General features: G+C 35.6%; 1 protein-coding gene across 1 annotated transcript in view; it reads right to left on the bottom strand.

Annotated features, from left to right (window-relative positions):
• Positions 1–655: 655 nt before the first annotated feature.
• Positions 656–24,149, bottom strand: part of LOC106064838 (ADAM 17-like protease) — a 43,121-nt gene continuing 19,627 nt past the window's right edge. Inside the window, exons 14-24 of the mRNA XM_056014580.1 lie at positions 18,199–18,337; positions 15,777–15,878; positions 14,681–14,743; positions 12,337–12,428; positions 10,754–10,875; positions 8,425–8,512; positions 6,115–6,203; positions 4,934–5,009; positions 2,573–2,714; positions 2,357–2,431; positions 656–813 (exon numbers count right to left, since the gene is read on the bottom strand). Coding sequence (XP_055870555.1) covers positions 714–813; positions 2,357–2,431; positions 2,573–2,714; positions 4,934–5,009; positions 6,115–6,203; positions 8,425–8,512; positions 10,754–10,875; positions 12,337–12,428; positions 14,681–14,743; positions 15,777–15,878; positions 18,199–18,337 — 1,088 coding nt within the window. The 3' untranslated portion in view covers positions 656–713. The remainder of the gene's footprint in view (positions 814–2,356; positions 2,432–2,572; positions 2,715–4,933; positions 5,010–6,114; positions 6,204–8,424; positions 8,513–10,753; positions 10,876–12,336; positions 12,429–14,680; positions 14,744–15,776; positions 15,879–18,198; positions 18,338–24,149) is intronic.

Genomic DNA, 24,149 nt, shown 5'->3' with positions numbered 1-24,149 from the left:
AATGAAAAGATTAGAAACAGGATTACAACGGCAGTTGGGCCCCACGATGACCTGTTAACTATTGTCAAAAAAAAACCCCCGCTTACTAAACATACATGGCCATATCGCAAGGTCCTCAGCCCTCTTCTTTTAGGGAACAGTACCAGTACCAGTACCGCGAATATGCGCGACAATACGGCACCTCTTATTCATCCATGTTAATCTAGACTTTCTTGTTTATTATTGACTTACACTCTTCTACATCACTGTTTTTTTTCCTGGTTGATTCAGGCAACCTGTTCCATGTTCTAGGGAAGATGTACTAATCAGCACATGGAATAATAAATGAATCTGATATACCATCAGTACTTAAGATCTAATTTGTGTTTACAAATGATTCTCAAAACCAATTTGATCTATGCAATAAGCATGCACAATGCTACTAACATGTCAGTTTGGATAATAATATCGAATCTGCTTTGTTTATTGAACTCCAGTAAATTGAAAAACAAACAAATTATCAACACATTCAAAGTTTATATACAACACACACACATACAATAAAACAACAATAAATGTGTAGGAAATAACAATAATAACCCACACAAAAGCAACCACAGGTGTGGGAAATGACAATGACAACACAGACACATGTAATACAAAAGCAAAAGTAGGTAGGAAATGATCTATCATTTAATAAAATGAAACGTATGACAGTGTGAAGTTCTCTTGCCCTAATAATTGGGGATAAATGTGAATTTTTTTTTAGGATGGTCGTATCCAACGTCATCAACTCTAGAATCATATCTGTCAGGCTCCAAACCTTCCAATAAACTGTAAACAAAAGAAAAACAAAACTTAAAAAAAAAAATTAATTAAACTTCAGATCAAGCTACTATTGGGTCAATGTTTTAAAAGTGAGTTGCCTCCCTTGGGCCACAAGGAGTTACTTCCACAGTGTTTTTTTTTTTTTTTTTTTTAAACAAGTGAGTTACCTCCCTTGGTCTCAATGCTTTTTTTTTTTAAAACTCTCACATACTGCTACTATTATGAAGAACCACACCCAATATCCTGCCGAGCTAGATTGGAGAGTTGTTTCCCTCTAAACTGTTAGAGGAGAGAAGCTATTTCCCTTATTTTTTGTCCCAATAAAAAGAAAGGGGGTCGGGGGAGGGAGAAGGATTAATTATCTTCTTCTTATCTTATATAATACAGACGTTACTTCGAAAAAAGAAGATGATTAAGTCCTACTATATAGATAATACATAAAAAAAAGAATGATCTATTTCCCTTTCCTAGGTTTCCTAGATTATTTTGACAACTCATTTCATACTGACTAGGTACTTGGAAAAAAAAAAAAGAGTCCATGTGACAAAGCTTATATCAACAGACTGTATGTCTGCTAGTTGAGTTGTATTTAATGATTTGATTGCCAGGGGAATAAAGGAGTTTTTGAGACTGTTTGCCTTTGTGATTGCTGTCCTATATATCACTGTTGTAATGGTAAAATCACAAAAGCCTGACACAGAGGGTGTTTTTTTTTTCAATAATCTTTTTAGCTTTCATATAATGTTTGTTCTCAAACAGCCCAAACGATGGTGGTGTTTTTTTTTTACCAATGACCAGCAGCATTTAGGATTTTTATGAAGTTTATTGCCATATCAGGCAGAGATACTGACACTTAATTACTGCAGATATGAGCATAGTACAATATTGCCAAGGCCTTTTCACTAACATTAAAGGATGACATTTTTCTTAGTTGCCCCATTTTACTGTAATCCATATTTGCAGTAAAATTTAATTTATTGTCTAAGATAGTATTAAGGTATTTAAAAGTTTGCACTATTTCAACATTGTCTTCAGCTACAGAAACAATGTCAATGTCCTTCTCGCCAGTGTATTGGATATTCTCTCCAGGCAATGGCCAGTGTCTTGTGTTCTTCTCTGTAGGCTATGGCCAGAGTATTTAATTTTCATCCAGGCAATGGCCAGTGTCTTTTGTTCTTCTCTGCAGGCTATGGCCAATGTATTTAATTTCTATCCAGGCAATGGCCAGTGTCTTTGTTCTTTACTGGCCAGCATGTTTGTTCTTTTCCAGCCAGTGCATTTCTTTTTCTCTCCTGGCCAGTATTTTAATTTTTTTTCTCCTTGCTAGTGTATTTGTTCTTTGGCCAGTTTTTAAATTTTTCTCTAGGCCAGTGTATTTGTTTACAAAACAACTGGGCCAGGTTTCAACATAGAGCTTTGCTTGTCATCTAGAATGTACATTTTTCTTGACCAAGTTTGTTAACTTGATTCCGGACCAAGCATGCAATCTAGCCTGACAGTAGGCCAGGTATAACAGAGAAAACAGATAAGAGTTCAAAGGTCAACTCACCTTTTTTTTGGTGGAGAAAGTATCAATAGTGTCTGAGACAAATCTTCATTTCTGTTGACAATAGTCCGGTAAAAACTATAGAGGCAGGAAAAATAGAAGCAAAGTGTTGGTTAGGTTTAGATTTTTTAAAAACATCATGAAACCAATTAAACGAGCTTTTAATCCCCTCATGAATTCATGATTGACCTCAAGGTTATGAGTTTACTTAACAGTCACCTGTTTAGGTCATCCACACCTTTACAACTCAGCTTAGCCACAGCATCACGGTCAGATTGGGACTTTGAGGCTTTACTGCTCAGCTTATCCACAGCATCACGGTCAGATTGGGACTTTGAGACTTTCATTACATTGATAATTTCTGGAGGGGAATTCAACAGCATTACATGAACAATTAGATCAAAGTCATTGTCTAGCAGAAACTACTGTCAAAGATTTGTGTACTGTTAAATAAGATTTTTATATAGTGCTTGTACAGCTTTAGGAGCCCACCATAGCAACAGCATTGGAGCACATTAGGAGTTTTCTAATTTATTAGCTATTCAATGTGGGAAGAAGATTATGATGCTTTATGAACTGAATCTCCAGCATGGATTTTGCAGGCGAACCATCAGCTGAGCATTTTAAAGAACACATTACAAAGACACCCATCCAGCTATTAAAAATACTAACAGTTAAAGCATGACCTATATATTGTCATAACTCTACCATTGCAATTGCATTTTGTATGGTGCACAAGACAAGAACAGACTGAGAGAAGCTTCCTTCCCCCAAGTGACAAGAACAGACTGAGAGAAGCTTCCTTCCCCCAAGTGACAAGAACAGACTGAGAGAAGCTTCCTTCCCCCAAGTGACAAGAACAGACTGAGAGAAGCTTCCTTCCCCCAAGTGACAAGAACAGACTGAGAGAAGCTTCCTTCCCCCCAAGTGACCAGAACAGACTGAGAAAAGCTTCCTTCCCCCAAGTGACCAGACTGAGAAAAGCTACCTGTGAGTCAGAAGTTCTGGAACAAGAGGGATGAGGCATTCATTGTCATGTCTGGTGTGTTAGGAGGTTGTTGCAATTGACAGGCATGGAGAAGTGTATTGTTGGTGCTGTACGGTGAGGGTTGCCTGAGGTGTGGACTGGCAGAAAGGACAGGTAAATTTAGTTGCAGAACTAGACTCAGTGTCTGGCGGAACCAAATTCAAGGCTGACATTCACTCTTCTGTGTTTTTTTGTGAAATCTTTCTTTTCAATAATAAACATCCACCATATTATCTTGCTTCTTGAGTTGGCTCCCTTAAATTTACAACAATATATTCCCTTTGACAGTATTGAAAGATCCTATATCTAGTACTATACAGAACCATGTAATACATGAACACTTAAGATTTAGTGTAGGCTGGGTGTTTCTAAGGAGTGCAACCACCATCAGATATTGTTGTCTTTACAGACTCCCAATCTACTCTGCAAGCACTTAACAGCAGCACCTCAAATAGCCCAAGAGAGTTGACAACACTCATTGTGATAATCCACCAGATAATATCAAAATTAAATATCAATATTACACTACAGTGGATCCCTGGACACATTGGCATCATGGGAAATGAAAAGGCAGATAAGCTATCAAAGGCAGGTTCATCTATGGAACAACCAGATAGACCTGTTAACTACCTCACCCTAAGATCAATGTTAGTCAACAATCACAAAGAGGAGTGGCTCAACCAATGGGCATCAGGAAACACAGGCAGAGCCATGTACAGAGAAATGACTATGCCTAACAAACTGGACAGTATTAACTTCCTCCCCCGCAATCTACAATCTTCCAGCTAAGAACAAGACACACACCACTATTAAATTACCACCTGAACAAAATAAACTCCACACAACTACCCCTTTGCATACACTGCACCCACCCTTTTGAAACCGTAAACCATATCCTCTTTGAATGCCCCTCCCTAATCCACCTTAGGCAGACCCTACCTCCACTACAGCCCAACATAACCAACACCCTGTACGGCAGTGCTGAACAACTGAAGAAAACAGCACACTTTTTTTCCTTGGCACAGTCTGCAATAAAGCTGGCTAGAAGAAGAAAAACACTTTAGATAGATAGATAAACCATATCCTCTTTGAATGCCCCTCCCTAATCCACCTTAGGCAGACCCTACCTCCACTACAGCCCAACATAACCAACACCCTGTACGGCAGTGCTGAACAACTGAAGAAAACAGCACACTTTTTTTCCTTGGCACAGTCTGCAATAAAGCTGGCTAGAAGAAGAAAAACACTTTAGATAGAAAAATGTAGTTTGATTATATAGTATGACTTCCACTAGCATAGATTTAACTATTTCCTTTAAGTATAGTGTCTAGTGTGTTCAATAGTCAAATCAGGTTAACTGGACCAGTTAACCAGACCAGATGCTTATTTGAAACCAAATTCTAAAGCACAGAAACAAAGTCCATTAAATTAATTCTTTATTTGGATGGATGGATTTATTTTAATTATATATATTATATTGTTATTGGGACCAAAAAATCTCCTCCAAATTTGACTGATTTCAATAAGGATGATAAGAAATGACAGGGACTCACTTGAACTCTTGACAGACAGTGCTAAGGAAATTGCTTTATCCATTTCCACCACCTGATTGTTTTTTGACTTTTTGTCCTGCAAATAGTTTTCAATAAGAGTAAAAGCTTAGCCAATACACGGAATGTAACTCTAGTAAACTGTATTATTTTTTCACAATAATTATTTAACATATGCCTATTTATAAATGTCATACTGTTTTTTTCTGTTTGTTAAAACATAGATTTGGTATATAAAATTTTGCTGGAAATTAAATGTACTACAAGATAACTTATACTTCAGTGTTATAAATAGTCACTGGAAAAAAAAAAAGAGGTAATATTAGAGATGAAAAAAAAAAAAAAAAAAATATCTGACTTTTAAAAATTGACTTAGCCAAGAAAAAATAGAATATCCCAATAGTCCTTATTCATTATTATTGTAAAATATATTAAACTATATCCAAGTACCGGTATCTACAGAAAAAAAATAACACTGTCAAGCTTGATCAATATTTTTTAGATTATTAGTTATTCTTTTAGGCACAGTCTCATTCCCAGCAACAAAAAGTACGCCTCCCTTTGTTGACTAGCTCTAGGGATGTCTAAATGTAGATCTATTTCACTATCAGACTCGCATGAATCTGAAGGCTGAATACTGCATTCAGCGCTTCCGGGACAACTTTCTCAGTCAATCCTGTCACTATCATTCATATCTAAAAAGATATTTAGAGCCTGATCAGCAGTAAATGGCGCGGTGGCCTAGAGCCAGACGAAGAACAATAAGGCTTGTCAGCCATGATGAAAACAAACAAAAAAGTCACTAATCACTTAAGCTAAAAAAGATTTAAAATAACAAAAAGAGGTTAGATCCACAATGTTTCAGAAGGAAAAACGTTTCAAATGGTTGCTCTAGCATTCTCATAAGCCCTTCAACTGATTAAAAACAAGAGTAAGATTAAGAAACAAGAGTAAACAGGAAAAGGTTGATGGACGCTGGTAGGATGATTTCGGCAACAAAGCTCGAGAGACTGGATGCTGACAGGGTCATTGTGGTCTTCAGGTGTTAAAGTAAACATTAAAAAAAGACAAACTGATTTATCATATAGCGATACTTGGGAGTTTTAGAAAATATAAATAACTAAATGATCCAAAGTTAAAATTGGTGTTACATAATGTTGACAGAGACAAAGATTATAGCTTACCAGATAATGTATACACAACCAGATAGGAATACACAATGCCAGGCTTGATAAAATTATGACTACAACAAAATTGTCTTTCAAAAACTCAACTGAAAGTAGAACAACAAAAACAAGTGTTACATTGCTGTGTGATGCGTTATATTTCTTTGTACTTTATTTCTGTTTGTGTATCAAACGGGGTAAAACAAGACTGTGTCCTAGCTACACTGTTCAGTATCATGTTCTCCGCTATGCTGACAGATGCAACCACAAATAGAGAAAACAACGGGATAAATATATCATACAGATTATTATTATTATTTTTTATTATTATAGCTTTTATATAGCGCTACTTTCATGCTTATAGCATGCTCAGAGCGCTTTTGGTCCAATCTCATTTGTGGACCGGTGTGGGGGGGGGGGGGGGGGGGGGGGAATATCTAGGAGTTGGTTTTCCGGTTTTCCGTGCTGCCTTTAGGCGCTCTGTAAACACAACTCTGCCCGAGTCGGGTGTCGAACCTCGAGCCCCCTTCTAGGTAGCCAAGCCAAGCCAAGTTCAAGCACACTTGGCCTCTCGACCACGCTTCCCATTTGATGGGATTTGATTTGATGGTGGCCTATTCAACCCGAGGCGGCTTAAAGATAAATAAAAAATTTAGCAGCAATCAGAGACTTGCTATTTGCTAACAACTGTGCCCTAAATGTCTGCTCTGAAAATGATCTGCAGAGCATCGTAAGTGACTTCTCAAGAGCATGCTCAGACTTTGGCCTTACCATTAACACAAACAAGACTGGAGTCTTATATTTACCTGCTCCTGGGAAAGCCTACTCGGATCCAAACATCACTATAAATGAACATAATATAAACGCAGTGGACAAATTGACATATCTTGGCAGCACACTCTCCATAAAAGGAAAAATCAATAGTGAAATCGACCTGCATATTGCCAAGGCCAGTGCATCCTATGGCAGACTGTCTAAAAATGTCTGGATCAGATGAGGTATCACCACAAATACAAAGCTAGGGGTCTATAGAGCCGTCATCCTCCCTACATTGCTCTATGCCTCAGAAACATGGACAGTGTACAGAAAACATGCAAAGAAACTGAACCACTTCCACAAGACATGTCTGAGAAAAATACTGAATGTCAAGAGGCAAAACAAAATACAAGATACTGAAGTCCTACAAAGAACGTGTCTGCAAAGCATCCACACAATCCTGATGCAGTCCCAGTTGCGATGGGCAGGACATGTCTGCAGAATGGAAGACCACCGCATCCCTAAACGACTCTTGTATGGTCAACTAAGCAAAGGAAAGCGCTTGCAAGGTGGTCAAAGAAAGCGCTTCAGGGACACCCTCAAAGCTTCTCTGAAGGCGTTCAGCATAGACCCAGGCACCTGGGAGACAGAGGCACATGACAGAGCATCATGGTGTCGTGCTGTGAAAACTGGTGCACAGATTGCTGAGGAAAAGAGAACAACGCTGGCAGAAGAAAAACGCAAGAGAAGAAAAGCAAGGCAAACGACACTAGCTCCAGGTGGAATAACCTGCCCAGTGTGCGGCCGAACATTTCGGGCTCACATAGGTGTCACTATCTACATGAGGAGGCATAAAACCCCAGTGCATAGCCCTCAGCCCACTAGATGACAAAGTGGTCATCATCGAACCACGATGGACGAACTATATGTCTATTTGTTGAGTTATATTGCTGTGTGATGCGTTATATTTCTTTGTACTTTATTTCTGTTTGTTGAGTCTGTGATGTTACATTGTTTGCTATATTTTTTTATATTGTGCCTAGCATAGAAGTTTAAAATGTATGCTATGCCTAATATAGAAGTTTAAAATGTAGGCTATGCCTAGCATAGAAGTTTAAAATGTAGGCTATGCCTAACATAGAAGTTTAAAATGTAGGCTATGCCTAGCATAGAAGTTTAAAATGTATGCTATGCCTAACATAGAACTGTAAACAAAATCCCATGCAATTTGAACCCATGTAAATCTCCTTCCTCTTTCACACTCTACAAAGATGTTCCTTATTCCCCTTAGATGTTCCTTATTCCCCTTAGATGTTCCTTATTCCCCTTAGATGTATTCCCAGATTGATTCCCACTTTCCATGTGCCTTGAATCCCAGATTAATACCTACAGAGTTAATGCCCTTTCATTTATAACTTCAAGTCAGTCATATTTGTCAAATCCATTTTGTCAGTAGCTGTGAAAAATGAAATTCTACTGTCAGCCCAGCTAACATCTAAGAAACAGATTGGGAGTTGTACACTATCTCTCGAGGCTAAATTTCTACACAACATTCTTATCTCCAGTACTTACCCAAATTATAATTAGCATTCTTTATGCTCAGCCATACAATTCCTATTCCTCTCTCAAGTTGTCTTTCTAGAGCTTGACATTCACCAGACTAAGAAAAAAAAAAAGCCAACAGATCAGATTATTAACCATTCATCCCACAGTGTTCTAACAAAAACAGGTTGAATATTTCTTTGATATAAGGTTAACACAAAAGATAGGTCAATCCTATCCATTATAAATCCTGTGACATGATTAGTGGTTTGAAGATAGCACAATTACTTTAGATGACTTTATCAACTCCTTGTCAGAAAAAGACCGCTGTGTGGTATGTGTCACAGCATTGTTTGAGAATCACTGTGACATGAGGTGAACTGTGATCCCACAAAATAAGCATGCCATTCGCACGTGGAGGTCAAGTCAGACGGAAGTTTTTACTTAGTTCTAGGAGTGTTAGGACATCGATCCATATTGTTTGGATGAGATATTTTACAAGTGATAATTGTTCATTATTATTCGTGCCTTTAAGGCTGAATTGTGTATTTCATTTTATATTAATAAATGTATATCATCTGCTGACCAATTAGTTTATTTGTGATTTCTAATATTGTTGTGCTACTTAAGTTATAAGAACTAATCGACATCCTGCGCTAGCAAAAACTAATACAACGCTCAGGAGAAAAGAGAACATCTGTATCAACATAAGATAATGACCCCAGCAACACCCTCAAAAGTTCTGTTACAGTATGTGCTCAAGATGGTTCTCTAGGTGGTTCTCTCAAGGGTTCCAGATTTGAACCCTGCCTGCCAACATTCCCCTTTGTCATGCAAGAGGTTTGAGATAGGATGTGATAATCTTCAATTTTGAAGGAACATTTCAAACAAACAAACGAAAAAAAACTTTTGTAAAAAAACAAAGCTTATATTAAGTGTATCAATTAGTTTGGATCAGTCCTGTAATTAAATTTGTAATAGATCTAGACCAGGGGAGGGCAGCCTTTTTGTATTGAGGGGCGCATTAAAAAAAAAATTGGAATGGAGGTCTGCACTTATATATAAGTAACTAAGGAAATACAAAAACAAATACAAAAACAAAGTAATCATTTGTCAAAGAGACACAAAGATATAAGATATGTGTGTGCATGCATGTTGTGTGTACATATTTAAAACTTTAAAAAATATGCTAGCTTACTGTGTATAATGTCTTTTAATTCATATTTATACTTAATTAAGCATTCACGTTTCATTTTTTCACACTCCCAATTGAGTTCTCAATTTTTGAAACCAATTTTAATATTTTTTTAAAAATTTGCTATTGTCTTTTACATCACATTTCACCACAAATGTACAGTTGTACTTATTGCAAGGTGTTAAACTGTTTACACTTATGTGTAATGCTCCGGAACTGTGAAACTAGCTTAGTTGTTTTACTTGTGACTGTCAAATAACAGTCACTATCGACCTGTGATTACAGCTTCTGGAACACATAAAACTCCGGCGGAAGTACTGACTGGAATTCCCCTTTCAGGTCATAATTTGCTTGTAGTTATGTCCTCTAGAGCTGAATCAGCTTCTGTACTAAATGGTGAGCTGATTTTATTGAAAACTGGTTCTCGATGTCTTAATTGCTTTTATAAATGCCACAATTAAGGGATCTAAATAAGTCTTGTACTTTTAACCTTCACTAGAAATAGTTTCACCTTTCAACAAAGGAGGACAGATCTTGGACATAATGTAGTTAGTCTTTAGATCATGTTTTTTTCCTCTGTTAATCTATTTAGCATTTTTTTAAACTCTTGAAATTCATTTCCCAACATACTGGCACTGAGACTATTAAAATTTCTTTTCTGACAGTCTTAATACATCTATTACCTTCTGCCAGACAGAGCTGTGATATTATGCACATTTTTTGGTTCTAATTTTAACTATTTAACATTATAAAAATAAATCCTAAAAAACCTGACAAAATGGCCAGAGGATAAGATTTAAAAAATTCAAATTTTAGCTTGTGAGAGCTACTTTTAGGGTGGCGTTGACTACTATTAAGGATTATTAGAATTATGACTTAAAATTACATTTTAGATTTTCTAAAACACAAAAAAATGGAAATGCAGTTAATGAGTCTAAACAAAGCGATTGCTGAGTTTTTATTTTTTTTATTTGTATTAAAAACAAATACGGCAAAAAAAATGTGAGTAAGAGATGTCATCTTGAATTGATGTTTTACAACCCATTTACTTATACTTCAAACTTGACATCACTAACACCTTTACCTCGGACCTAGCTGAATTGCCACACATATCCATTTTTATGAAAGTGATAGTATCTGCCATAAATCACAATGCTAAGTTACCTTACAGTAGCCATAGAAGCAAGGCTGTCCATCTTTGAGAAGCATAGGGGAATGAGGTTCACATGGCCCAGGATTGTTTGGGTCACTGTTGTCATAGCAACACCACCTGCAGGCATCCTGATCTAGAAAACAAAAAAAGTTTATTTAGAGATATAGTGGGGGACGACCTCACACCAAAGGTGATCTTTTTGGTAAGCTTTAAGAACAAGGATGTAACAAAAGTGCCCTCCCAGGAGTGCTATAAAGCAGCCTGCTCTTCTTGCAAGGCTAGTTCCATTTCGCTTGATCTGATAGTTTCTGCTTTGAACTTTTCTCACGTTTATGCCAATCTCCTTATCTTATCTTATATAATACAGACGTTACTTCAAAAAGAAGATGATTACGTCCTCCGCGTCATGCATTTAGTCATGCATATTAACCAATGATTTAAATTCTGCCAAGTCACAGGTTTTCCTGGCTAGCTCAGGCAACCCATTCCATGCTCTAATAGCACTAGGGAAGAAGGAGTATTTGTACAAATTTGTCCTAGCATATGGGACGAGGAATGTGCCTTTATCTTTGTGTCTTTCAGAGTATTTTATTAAATTTTGTTTTTGTATTTGAAGATTATGGTTCAGTGTTTTATGTATGATTGCTACTTTACTTTTGAGCCTTCTGTCCTGAAGGCTTTCTAAATTTAGTGATTTTACTAAAGGTGTTACTCCTTTTCTGGAAGGGTCTGTCTCGTTATTTCTTTTACCTGGGCTTTTGTGATGTCACCAGATATTAGGGACACTTCACCTCCTACTGGTTGATTTAATTTTTGGCATAGTGGCACAATTAAGACCATGCTTGCCGACTGGTTATCTAATTGTGAGCTGTGTGTTGCTATACACACTTGTGACCAGCCCGCTAGTCTCTCTTGCAGTTAACACACTGGAGTGTGACATAAAGCAATAATAAACTTGAAATTCCATTTTAAATTCACAAAAGTAGACAACTTATGGACTCTAAAATAAGCTCATCTCCTCTATAGATAGTTTTTCAAATCAAAAGTTCAAGAATATTCTCCTACCAGAAATAAATTATCTCCCTTTCATTAATTTACTCTTTTGTGTAGAAATTGAAAACTGCTAGAATGTAAATAGCTTCTTTATCATTTTGCAGTCCATATTTTCAAGACCTAAAACTTTTCAAATTTTGGTAAAACAACACTGCTTGAAGATAAAACATTGCTGACAATGTTTCAGATTGTCAAAAAGTTAATCTAGTGGTTTGAATTGCACCCACTGTTATATCATTGGTTAACGATTTTAAATGTTTGAGAAATAATTTTTCTCTTTCTTAAAGACATTTACTTCAAGAAGAGCAGGAAAGCAGCCCATCCGTTAGATTGCCTTAAACTTAAGGGTGATTTGTCATCCATGATTACGACAGTTTAAATATAGCCAGTACAAGGAACAGTTGCCTTTACTTGCCCCCCCACAAAAAATAAATAAATCTGGAATCAAAATTCTAGCCATCCCAGATTGGAACTCATGATCTTGGGATTGGCAGAAAATCTTATTGGAATACAAATATATTGACAGTTTTGTTTTACGTACCATTTCTACAAAAACAAGCTTTTAACGACAAGTTAGTGACATAAGACTTCATTGCACAGAAACCTCTACAAATTCCTTTCAGACATGAACCACTGAAACAAACAAGCAAATTAAAAACAAATAGTTAAACACTGTTGTGCTACCTCCGAGTTTATATAATGAATCATATGAGTTGATCCTCAAACATCTTATTATAGCGTTATACAACATTTCACAAAGGAACATACATTATTATTATAGCTTTTATATATGCTTATAGCATGCTCAGAGCGCTTTTGGTCCAATCTCATTTGTGGACCGGTGGGGGTGGGGGTATCTAGGAGTTGGTTTTCCGTGCTGCCTTTAGGGGCTCAGTAAACACAACTCTGCCCGAGTTGGGTGTCAAACCTCGAGCCCCCTTCTAGGAAGCCAAGCCAAGCCAAGTTCAAGCGCACTTGGCCTCTCGACCACGCTTCCTACCATAAATGTATTATTCATTTTCATCCTATCCATATTGTTAATGTCAAACGCTGAGCTCTTGCTAGGCGTACAAAAGCAAATTCTCTTAGATGAACAGAAAAACAGACCTGCCATTGAATCCACCTTGAAGTTAAGAAAAGATGAACAGTTAATTTCATACTACTATGGAACATGGCCCAACACGGCTGTTGTTATGATGGTCCTAAAGACAAACACTACCCACTGCTATCCTGCATGGGGTCTGAGCCAGGATGGTCCTAATCTTCATTTGTGAAGGAACAGATAAAACATATAAAACAAAAAATGGCATAGCCTTAAGACCATACAGCTAGAAGTAAGGATCCAGTACACAGCATCTAGTTCAAAGAGAATCCATGTTACCTTTTTAGGCAGGAAATACTTAATTGGTTATCTAATAAGTCCAGTTTGCTAATTTAGAAGTCATCTAATAATAATAATAATAATAATAATACGATCAAAACTGCTCGCCTCCAGCAACAAATTAGTTTCCTTCCTACGGAAATACGACTCCGATGCAACCCCTCTGAACCTACACAATGCTGATGTCAATATCGGTTTGGACGACGTAGGGCATGAGATTCGCCAATGGGAAGAAAAAACACTCCACGGAAAATTTCCGGCTTCATTACATGGGGACAACATCGACAAGGCTGCTTCCTTAACATGGCTCAAAGCAGGTCATCTCTACCCTGAAACAGAGGGCTTTGTTACAGCAATAAAGGACAGAGTAATCAGGACAAAAAATTACGAGAAGCATATCCTGAAACTCAATGTTGTCGACAAATGCCGAAAATGTGGAAATGTGGGCGAGTCGATTGAACACATTATGGCAGGATGTCCAGCCCTATCAGAATCAGCCTACCTAGGTCGCCATAACCAAGTTGCAAAGTTAATACACCAACACCTGGCTTTGACGTACAAATTGATCGGTAAGGACACTCCCCCTTATTATAAATACTCTCCGCAAGAGGTTCTCGAGTCTACTGAACATCTGCTGTACTGGGATAGGCCTATTCTGACCGACAAAACGGTAGATTTCAATCGCCCGGATCTGCTGCTCATCGATAAAAAAGAAAAAACCGCTACCATTATCGATATCGCCGTACCACTGTCTCATAATTTAAGAAAAACTGAGATAGAAAAGCAAAGAAAATGTGGGAACCTAGGCTTGGAGATTAAGCGTCTATGGAAATTGTCCAAAATAACAATATACCCCATTGTTATATCAACCGAGGGGATAATAACAACTGACCTCACAGACACCCTCAAGGCCCTTAACATTCCTAGGAACATCTTCGTTGCCTGTCAGAGGGCGGTACTGCTGCAGACCTGCCACATCACCAGAAAATTCCTCAGTGGAAACTGTTAAAGGGACTACGATGAATTTTGTTTCTCTTTAGCGAAACTCGACCCTGGCAGCGCCAGAGAATGACTACTCGTTCATTTCTAACATAATAATAACAATAGTAAGTTCAGAAGCAATGCTCTTATCAAGAATTCTCTTAGTTCTCTGATGCAATGCTCTCAGCAAGGTCTGTAGTTCTCTGATCCAATAGATGAAAAGATCATTATAAATGATACACTTATTTCCACTAGGATTTTAAAGAAAGTTTTAAAGAGCTACATCTGGGAGCCTGAATAAAGATCAACTTAATATTAAAATATGAGATTGCAAATGCTATGTAAACTAGCGAAAAAAACTGCTTAAAGAATGGAGATGATTATCAAAGAAGATCAGATAAAAAATTTAAATTGGTATTAATATATGTTAGCTTCAAAAGGGCTTCTAATAAATAAAAAAAAAAAAAAGGATAAATTTATTATAAAATGAATTAACATAAATATGTTACACACTACAAGTTACCCCTCAGCGCAAGTTGTCCCATCTGGTAAACGGGCTGGTTCAGGACAGCCAAAACTTTTACCACTGTTAGTTATCTGGTTAAGTCAAATTAGAGCCATACTCTGATATGTCTATTAATATACCAGCTATAATATATGAACAGGAATAAGTCTGTTTACTGGTTAGTTAAAAGTGCCTTAAAAAAATTGTAAATAATTAAATAAAACAAGTTTTACAGTAACTGAATAACTACTAGTGCAACAGAATGCAGTGTTTAGGGTAGCCTACAAATGCAGAAAGTTACAGGCTATTTTGTAAAAAGATTTCCTGTTCCAAGAAGTGAAATGATAAATTTAGGTTTCTTTTTTAGTAACAACCTGATGTGTATAAGTCTTTTTGTTTTCCATATTTTTTTTTTTGAAATGTAGTGCTAATACCATCTGTATAAGACCCACCCACCTGGGAAATTTAGTAATTTTGAAGTGTTTGTTTTAAAGGTATGAAAGTATTTATTGTTCTATTTTTCTACAATTCATGAGTGGAACCTGGAAACTACATGGGTGGACATCAATCTCAAAAATGGCTCTAATGATCTTCCTAGAAATTACACAAATCATATATATCTTTTGGAAAACAATTACTAGCTAATTGGCAGAAAAAAGGAAAACTATGGGTTAAATGTTATAATTACAGACGTATGTACATATAATTACTAGGACTACTAGATATAGATCTAAACATTAAATAAGTTGCATAGCTTTACTTCTTATAACTACAATACCAAACAATTACTTGTTTCAGCTTTTTTGAAATTTTCCTTGACATTTTTATGCAGTGTTAGAGATTTTCATGTCCAGTCTAGGTATAATATATGTAGGTCTGTGGTTAAAATTTTTCAATATTTAAAAAAATATATAAAAATTTGATATATCTTTTTGAAAAAAAGTAAAAAAGCAATTGTAATTAAACAAAACGATTTTTTTTCTGCACTAAAATTTATATTTATTTAGTTTTCACCCCCATACAAATAAATTGTTGTGTAGTCCAATTATTTAAATACTATAATATATTAATCCCATCAGCAATTTACTTGTACGTTTGAAAAACAAAAGGATACGTACAGTAACTTTTTCTTTTACAATCTATACCTTTGTTGTCAGAACACAGAGTTCCCTTGTTGGCCAGCCGACAGTTCAAACAGCACTCTGTGTTCATTTCACTGGAATAGAATCATATACAATCTATTTTAGTATTACTTCAATGCCAACAACTTCTTAGATCAGGGGTTCTCAACCTGTGGGTCGCGACCCCCTAGGGGGTCGATTGGCCATTTGCCAGGGGTCGCCTAAGACCATCGAAAATATGGATTGTTATTGTCTATTCCTCTATTGCAGTATGTGTGTGTGTGTGGGGGGGGGGGGGTCGCGGCAGCGTGGGGGATTGTAAAAAGGGGTCGCTGAGCATAAAAGGTTGAGAACCGCAGTCTTAGATGAATGAAAAAAACAAACACCTCGTTGAAACACACACATATTTTTTGAAGCCAACCACTATGCAGAGGAACCGTGAAGTTGGCGAATTCCATCCATTAAATCAAGAACCGAATGGTTAAAAAAAACGTGTTCCTTACCCTGTTAGACTGTATCAGTGCTACTCATTGACTAAGAAAATGAAATGTGAAAGAGATAAGATCACTCAATAACTCTGTATGTTGTGTCTGTTCTCATTTGTGGAAAGTTGTTGAATTGAATTGAAAAAAAAAAAGGAACACTTGTAATCACAAGAACATTTCCAAAATGATCAATAATGCAGGCTCAGAGGTTCAAGGAAAACTGTCCTAAAGATTCAAGGAAAACTGACCATATCTATCTTCTTAACAAAAAATTTACTAGGGTGTTGTGACAAAATCGGGGCTGAGTGGTCAAGTGCTTGTCTTCCAAACCTGGGGTCCTGGGTTTGAATCTCAGTGAAGATTGGGATTTTGCGTTCGGGATTTTTAGAACGCCCCTGAATCCAACCAATCCTAATGTGTACTGGACTTTAGTTGGGTAAAGTAAAGGCGGTTGGACGTTGTGCTGACCACATGACACCCTGCTTTTTAACTGTAGGCCAAAGAAACAGATGACCTTAACATTATCTGCCCTATTGACCGCATGGTCTGAAAGGGGAACTTTACTTTACTTCTTTGTGGCAAGTACAATGGTCCACCACTGTAAATTATCATTCTGACAATCATTTAATCTGAGAAGAAAACTGAAGCCTTCCATTCATACCCACAAGCTCAAATGTGAAATACTCATAAGAAAATGCTTCCATACAATGTCAAGACTTTTAATTTGGAAACCTTTTTGGTACATAAATAAAAATTATTTTTTAAATAATAACATCACATAACATCTGAATGAATGTAAATGTTAAGTCTTCATTAATTAAATATAAAAACGAATGTGAGATAATTATTTTTTTTAAGATTCCGAAACGCTACAGAAAAAGGAGGAGGAGGGAGATTCAATAGCTGGGTTTAAACAATTCTCAAAGCCTCCAATGCAGGGAGCATTTTCCAAAGGTTGGACTGGAGACAAAAAAACACCTTCTCAACACAATCGTCATTCCAACTGCTACATATGCATGTGAGACATGGCAGACATCTGTCAAAATTGAGAAAAGACTAAATGTGGCTCAATAAAAAGGGCTTGGACGGATTTCGGGAGTCAGTTACACAGATTGGGTCTCAAACAAGGAAATTCTATGCCGAACTGGGAGTCAAACACTTAGTGGGTTGTGACAGAGCGTCGCATGAGGTTTGCGGGACATGTTCTACGTCAAAATGAACTACGCACACCAAGAGTTGCAATAACATGGAAGCCAATACGAGGAAAGCGCAAACAGGGACATCCTCGTATTACTTGGCGACACACCTTCATGGAGGACCTCAGAACAGTGGACACCAGGTGGGAGGAGGCTTCAGACATTGCCAATGACAGATCTTTATGGAGACAGCTTGCCGCCCAATGCGCCGAACGGTGCGGGAGGACCTAAGTCTAAGTCCAATGCAAATGACAGCTGCTGCTTCGCTTAATCTAAATTCTGACTGTTGTGGACTGTTGTTGACTTGTAGCACCAAACTGCTAGTGCACAACTCAAGTGCTGTAGGCATAATATATCTTAACTATTAAAACTCAAATAACTTGAACAGCTTTCTTGTGAACAATACTAATTATAACTATTATTATAATATTGACAAAATCAAGTTGATATTAGATAAGTAAATGTTCTAGACTTAAGTAATAATATTTATTTTTACAAAATCTAACAAATATTTTTTTACAAAATGTTCACATAATATTTTTTAACAAAATCTAACTCACTACAATAACACAGCCTTTTATTCTCTCATCCCGGAGTTGTCTGTCCTAACTGAAACCAATGACAACAATGCCACCTACCTTGCATCATTCACAACCATTCACTAGCCTCTTCCTACCATCACCATAGAAACACACTCCATAACACTGACACTAAAAACAATCGAAAAGACAAACCTGCACTCTGCTCCAGGCTGTAGTGTACAATATTTTGTACAGCACAAGTCAGCATCTACTATCCCTATGGCTCCGGCATCACACTCCTCTCCCTCATTAACAATACCATCCCCACAAAATGCCAGATGTAACCTCTTGGCTGAAAATACCATAACATAATTTTATACATTTAAAATAATAAGTTATTTATATTTCACAGTAGACATGGGGAAATCATTTAATCTTACTATTGTCATAGTAAAAATTAGTTCTCTTAAATAAACCAAATCCTATAACTGCATAAGCTGCACACAAATTCTAGAGGTGTCAGTGAGATTGGAAAATTATCTATATAATGATGTTTCTAGCTAGACTAATTTATAGGTTACAACTTGACTTCATATATTAGTTTACTGTAAGTTTTCATAGCAAGACTATGTAGTTTAACTTTGTCACCACCTCAAAGTTGGTGCCATAGAGTAGAAACCCTAATTCTGTATTGTGTATGTTAATTCCATATTGTGAATCTTATTCACAACCCATGTTGCACTAAGGTGAACACTTTTGACCTTAGGTGAACCAGAGAGTTAAAGGCAGTCAGTCCACATAGAGATCTTGTAGCAAGCACTTGTATTGAGTCACTTAAGATATAAGCAGTAGAGTTAGATGTTTAAAGTAGTTGGTTATAGAATAAGTACTAAGTTGTGATATTCGTATATTACTGTTGGATTAATACTGACCATTCCTGGGTCGAATTGTATGGTGTATTCACTATGTGGTGTTATATTAAACTTATTGTATCTGCTACACCCAGCGTCATTTCATTATCCAGTGATTTGTAACAAGAACCCAATGTCACCACCACGCCTACATTGATAACCACAGCCACATTCATAACATATAAAATAAACCAGTAACATTTTTGGTGTCAGAAGCGGCCGAAAACGACATTTATGACAGCATTGTTCAAAGTCACTTTAACATGATATGCTGAGACAACCTGCGTGGACGAAACTAGACAACCCTGATCTTACAACCTGTGTGGGTGAAACTAGACAACCCTGATCTTACAACCTGTGTGGGTGAAACTAGACAACCGTGATACTACAACCCGTGTGGGTGAAAATCTAGTACTACAAGTCATTCAAGTCATCGTTTGAAGACAGCTGATATATGGTCAGTCGAAGTAGCTGACATATTCAAGAATCATCTACATCGAGTGCTCGTCATAATTCTAATGACACACTCCTATTGTCGCTGTCTAACAGCACAGTTAATAAGAGAGCGCTCTTACTCTTAGACCTCTCTTGTCGTCACTACCTATGGTCATTTTAGTTATGTATATTTGTTTCAGCAACTGTATGAAAATGGATTACCTGTCAAACATCTGAAGTATTTATTGGATTACTTATGAACTGTACCATTGTGCTGTGGATTTAGCAAGTGAATTACTTATGAACTGTACCGTTGTACTGTGGATTTAACAAGTGGATTACTTATGAACTGTACCATTGTGCTGTGGATTTAACAAGTGGATTACTTATGAACTGTACCATTGTGCTGTGGATTTAACAAGTGGATTACTTATGAACTGTAACATTGTACTGTGGATTTAACAAGTGGATTACTTATAAACTGTGGATTTAGCAAGTGGATTACTTATGAACTGTACCGTTGTGCTGCGGATTTAGCAAGTGGATTACTTATGAACTGTACCGTGGACATATTTTATGTGGAGCATCACCGGAACTTTATGTACAAGTCAAGCATCAAGTGAATATATAAGGAAAGTAACTTTAATTGCCCTTTAGTATTAATGAGTATTGATTAGTTCTCTTGAACTACACCACAATTTTTTTTCATTGTTTACATTTGTATTTATATATACATTTGACTTTAGGGACTAAATTTAATTATCTATTGAGTCTGAGCATTTATATTTTTTTTCAAGTAAGCATCCAGGTATTGGTAGGGACTCTTTAGATAAAGTAAATACTTGATCGTATAGCTGTATTAGTTAAGTTTGTATTTCGTCAAGTATCTATCATATTGTTAAACTCTTGTATTGATATTGTCTTGTTTACATTTGTTGAATTTCTTTTTGCGTCATTGTTATTACTCATTGTAATTCTTTTGTCTACTATTTCTACTATCTTGTAATGTCTCTTTAAAGCAGACTGTTTAGTATCTATAGTGTATTTATGTTTGTCTAATTACTTATTAATATATATATTTATTTTACTTCTTATTTCAACCTATTTTTTATTATTATCAACACTACACTACACACTTGATACACTATGGGATATATTTTGATTTGAGATCGACAAGATTTATATTGTATATACTCTTCAAACACATTCAACTATTTTGATACTATTGATACATTGATCACTATTTATCAGACTAATAAGGCTCACATGATTGTGAATTATTTGTTGCAATAAATTTTTACATTGCAAGTGGAGATACTAAAAATACATAATCATATAATTGATCAGTAAAGTATTACATTACGAACTAGACAAAGTACCAAGAATAACTTAAGATACCTCATAACCTCAATTGTTTCGCACAAAATATATATCTACTATTACCTGCAATTACTATTTGAGCTATAATAATTATTTATCGTACAATATTCATTTACAACTACCTAGTGTACACATATCTATTAATTAACTATATTACTAATTTGAATCTTTGAAAATGGCTGAGTATGAAAAACTAATAGAGATAGTGGATAAACTAAAGTTAAAAGAAGATGATAGAGCTACATTCATTAAAATTGAAATAGATAGAATTAGAGTAGAAAAAGACAAGCAACGGGAAGAAAGGCTACATGAAAGAAGACTGAGAGAGAAAGAACAAGAAAACTTAGAGAAAGAAAAAGAACGCCAGCATGAAATAAAATTAAAAGAACATGAAGAAAAAATGGCCAAGCTAGCAAAAGAAAATAAAGACAATTCAGCAAGTCAAACTTCATCTCATCATCAGTATCATAGCAAATTTAGGAACTTTGACCCAAAACAAGACACATTGGAAAATTTCATTATTCAATTTGAATACATCTGTCAAACAGCAAATATGAATAGTGCACAAATGGCTCAACAACTTCTAGCTAACCTAAGAGGTGAACCACTAAACATCATCGACACACTAACTATGGAGCAAAGAAAAGACTACAACACAGTAAAACAAAGACTAATTGAACATTTTGGCAAAACGGAGGAGCACTATCGAAAACTTTTTAGGGAAATAAAACTAGCCAAGAATGCAGATTTAAAAAGAACAATACATGACATGCGCCAGAACATGACAAAGTGGCTACAACTCGCAAACTGTAACTTAGAAGACCCCAAACAGATCTTAGATTTCTTTCTCATTGAGAATGTGCTAATTAATGTTACAGATGCAGCATTCTCATTCCTGAAGGAGAGAAAAATAAAAAATGAAGCTGAATTGATATCAAACTTAACAACATACAAGGACTCCCACCCAAACATCACCATTGACAAAAGGGAATTGTACAATGTAGCTGCAACAGTGACAGAAAACCATCAAAGAACTACAAATAAATTTAAATATGCCAAGAGCATACAATGTTTTTTCTGTGGCATATTGGGTCACACCAAAGCAGAGTGCAGAAAGAGAATGGCATCAGAAAAACAGCAATATGTAAATAGAAACCATAGATATGGAAGAGATAACAGAACTTTCCAGAGCTTCAGTCCTAACTATAATAGATCCTATCAACAACAATATAACAGAAGAACATGGCAAAGCTACAGTCCAACTAACAGTAGATCACATCAAACAAACAGAAGATGGCAAAACAACAGAATGTCTAGAAGAGACCAATCTCAAGATAGACAACATACTTACCACAATAACAATCATACCAGACAAAACATAGCAGCTGTAGCAACTGAAAGACCAATAGAATATGAAACAGTAGCATATATACAGACAAAGGTAGCCAAATTAAAAGTGTATCCTGCCTATGTGGATGGCATTAAGGTATATGCATTACGTGACAGCGGCTGCACCTCAATCATTGTAAAGAAATCACTAGTAAAACCTGAACAAATACTTGAAGAAAAGGTCACACTGACTTATGCAAATAAAGACTTATGGGAAGTATGTGAAACAGCATTAGTTTTCATTGAATCACCATGGTTCACTGGTCAATACAAAGCCATAGTAATGAACAACCCAGCTGAAGAACTAATCATAGGGAACATAGAGAATATAGTTGAACTATCAGAAGAAGCCTTAGTAAAATGGGCTAATAGTGTGAATCAAGAAAATATTGAGTTAGCATCAACTACTAATTCACATGATTACAACAATGTCAGTATACATGAAGCAACTAAACAGTCAATTACAAATACAAATAAAATAGATGTAGAATGTCAAACTCATTTGCTAACAGAAGCATCTAAACTAAATAAAGATTGCCAAACAATTAACACACAAACAAATGATAGTGAAATACAAACAGATGAAATACAAATAGATGATAAAGATAAAGCTGAAAAACAAGAAATACAAAATGACATTAACACTAGCTCACCTAAAGTAATAATAACAGAGGAAATATTAGCCTTGACATTTAAAAACAGCAAACAGATAGAAGTATATGATCTAGAAGTCAATTATCAGGATGTTGTATGCATAGTTGATGAAGAATCCACAATCACTTTTGTAGAGCCCAATTTAGTAGAAAAAGAAGATTATTTGAATGATATAGCCATTGTAACCTTACCAAACTCTAGAAAGATAGAATGTAAAACTGCCATTGCTGAAATCAAATCACCATTTATAAAAGGGAAAATAAAAGTTGTAGTACTTGAAAATACTATCAGTCCAGTAATTATTGGATCTTATCCAAAAGTTAAAGTGCATCAAAAGCCAGTAATACATAAAACAATATGGTTTTATGACCTGTCTGATTCTGATTTTCAGAAAGAAATTTTTCAAATAGTACAAGATATAACTTGTGATTTTGGATATAAAAAAGTTTGGAAACATCCAGAACTTGGAGAGTCAATGTGGGTACAAATAAAAAACTTTGGCCATTACAAAGAGTTATTACATAAAATATACGGAACACCAATTAAGGGACTCACAATTAACATCAGTGTTGTTGACTTAATACATCGCATCTGGTAAACATTGAGCATTATTCTGTAAACATTGAGCATTATTTTGTAAACATTGAGTACTATTTGTAAACATTGAACTAGAACTAAGACTTCATTCTTTTAAAAAACTCTATTTGTAAACAAACTTTGGAATTTGATTACTACATTGTAACCAACAATTTTTTTTTTCACATTCTTTTGTCAACAAGAATAACATTTTTGTACTCAACAATGTAAACAAACATTGAATTTTTTCCCAACTTATTCAGCACCTAGCTTAATTTCTTCCATGCAATGTAAACATTATTTTTTCTCATTTGTATTGAGAACAACTTGGACAAAAAAATTTTTTCTACAGCTATTGTAAACAAGATTGCAATTTTTTTACTATGTCATTTATCACAATTATATAACTTAGTCACATTTTTCAATACTATTGAAAAAGGAGATTGATTCATAATGTAACTTATTTATTCAATGTCAATTAGTGTAATTAAATATTGACATACACTTGTATTTTTTTGAAAACATTTTTGTCAAACTATTCTTATGGACTATATTTTTTGTAACAATCATTGATGTAAACAAGAAGATTGTTGTACAAACTTTTTGATATTTCAAGTACTGAAAGAGACACTTGATATTATTCTTTTAAATTGGACTTACACATTTTTTCACAACAGATTAAAATGAATACAACTAAACTAGTAGGATGTTATGCTTGTATATATATGCTTGAACAAATTAATGTAAACTCAAAGATTGTATCACAACTGACACATTTTCTCAGTTGAAGTTTTTTTGACTAAAGATTTTTTTGAACTT

This window comes from Biomphalaria glabrata, chromosome 16 (genome assembly GCF_947242115.1).
Source record: "Biomphalaria glabrata chromosome 16, xgBioGlab47.1, whole genome shotgun sequence".
Lineage (NCBI taxonomy): Eukaryota > Metazoa > Mollusca > Gastropoda > Planorbidae > Biomphalaria > Biomphalaria glabrata.
This window is presented reverse-complemented; position numbering and strand designations above follow the sequence as displayed.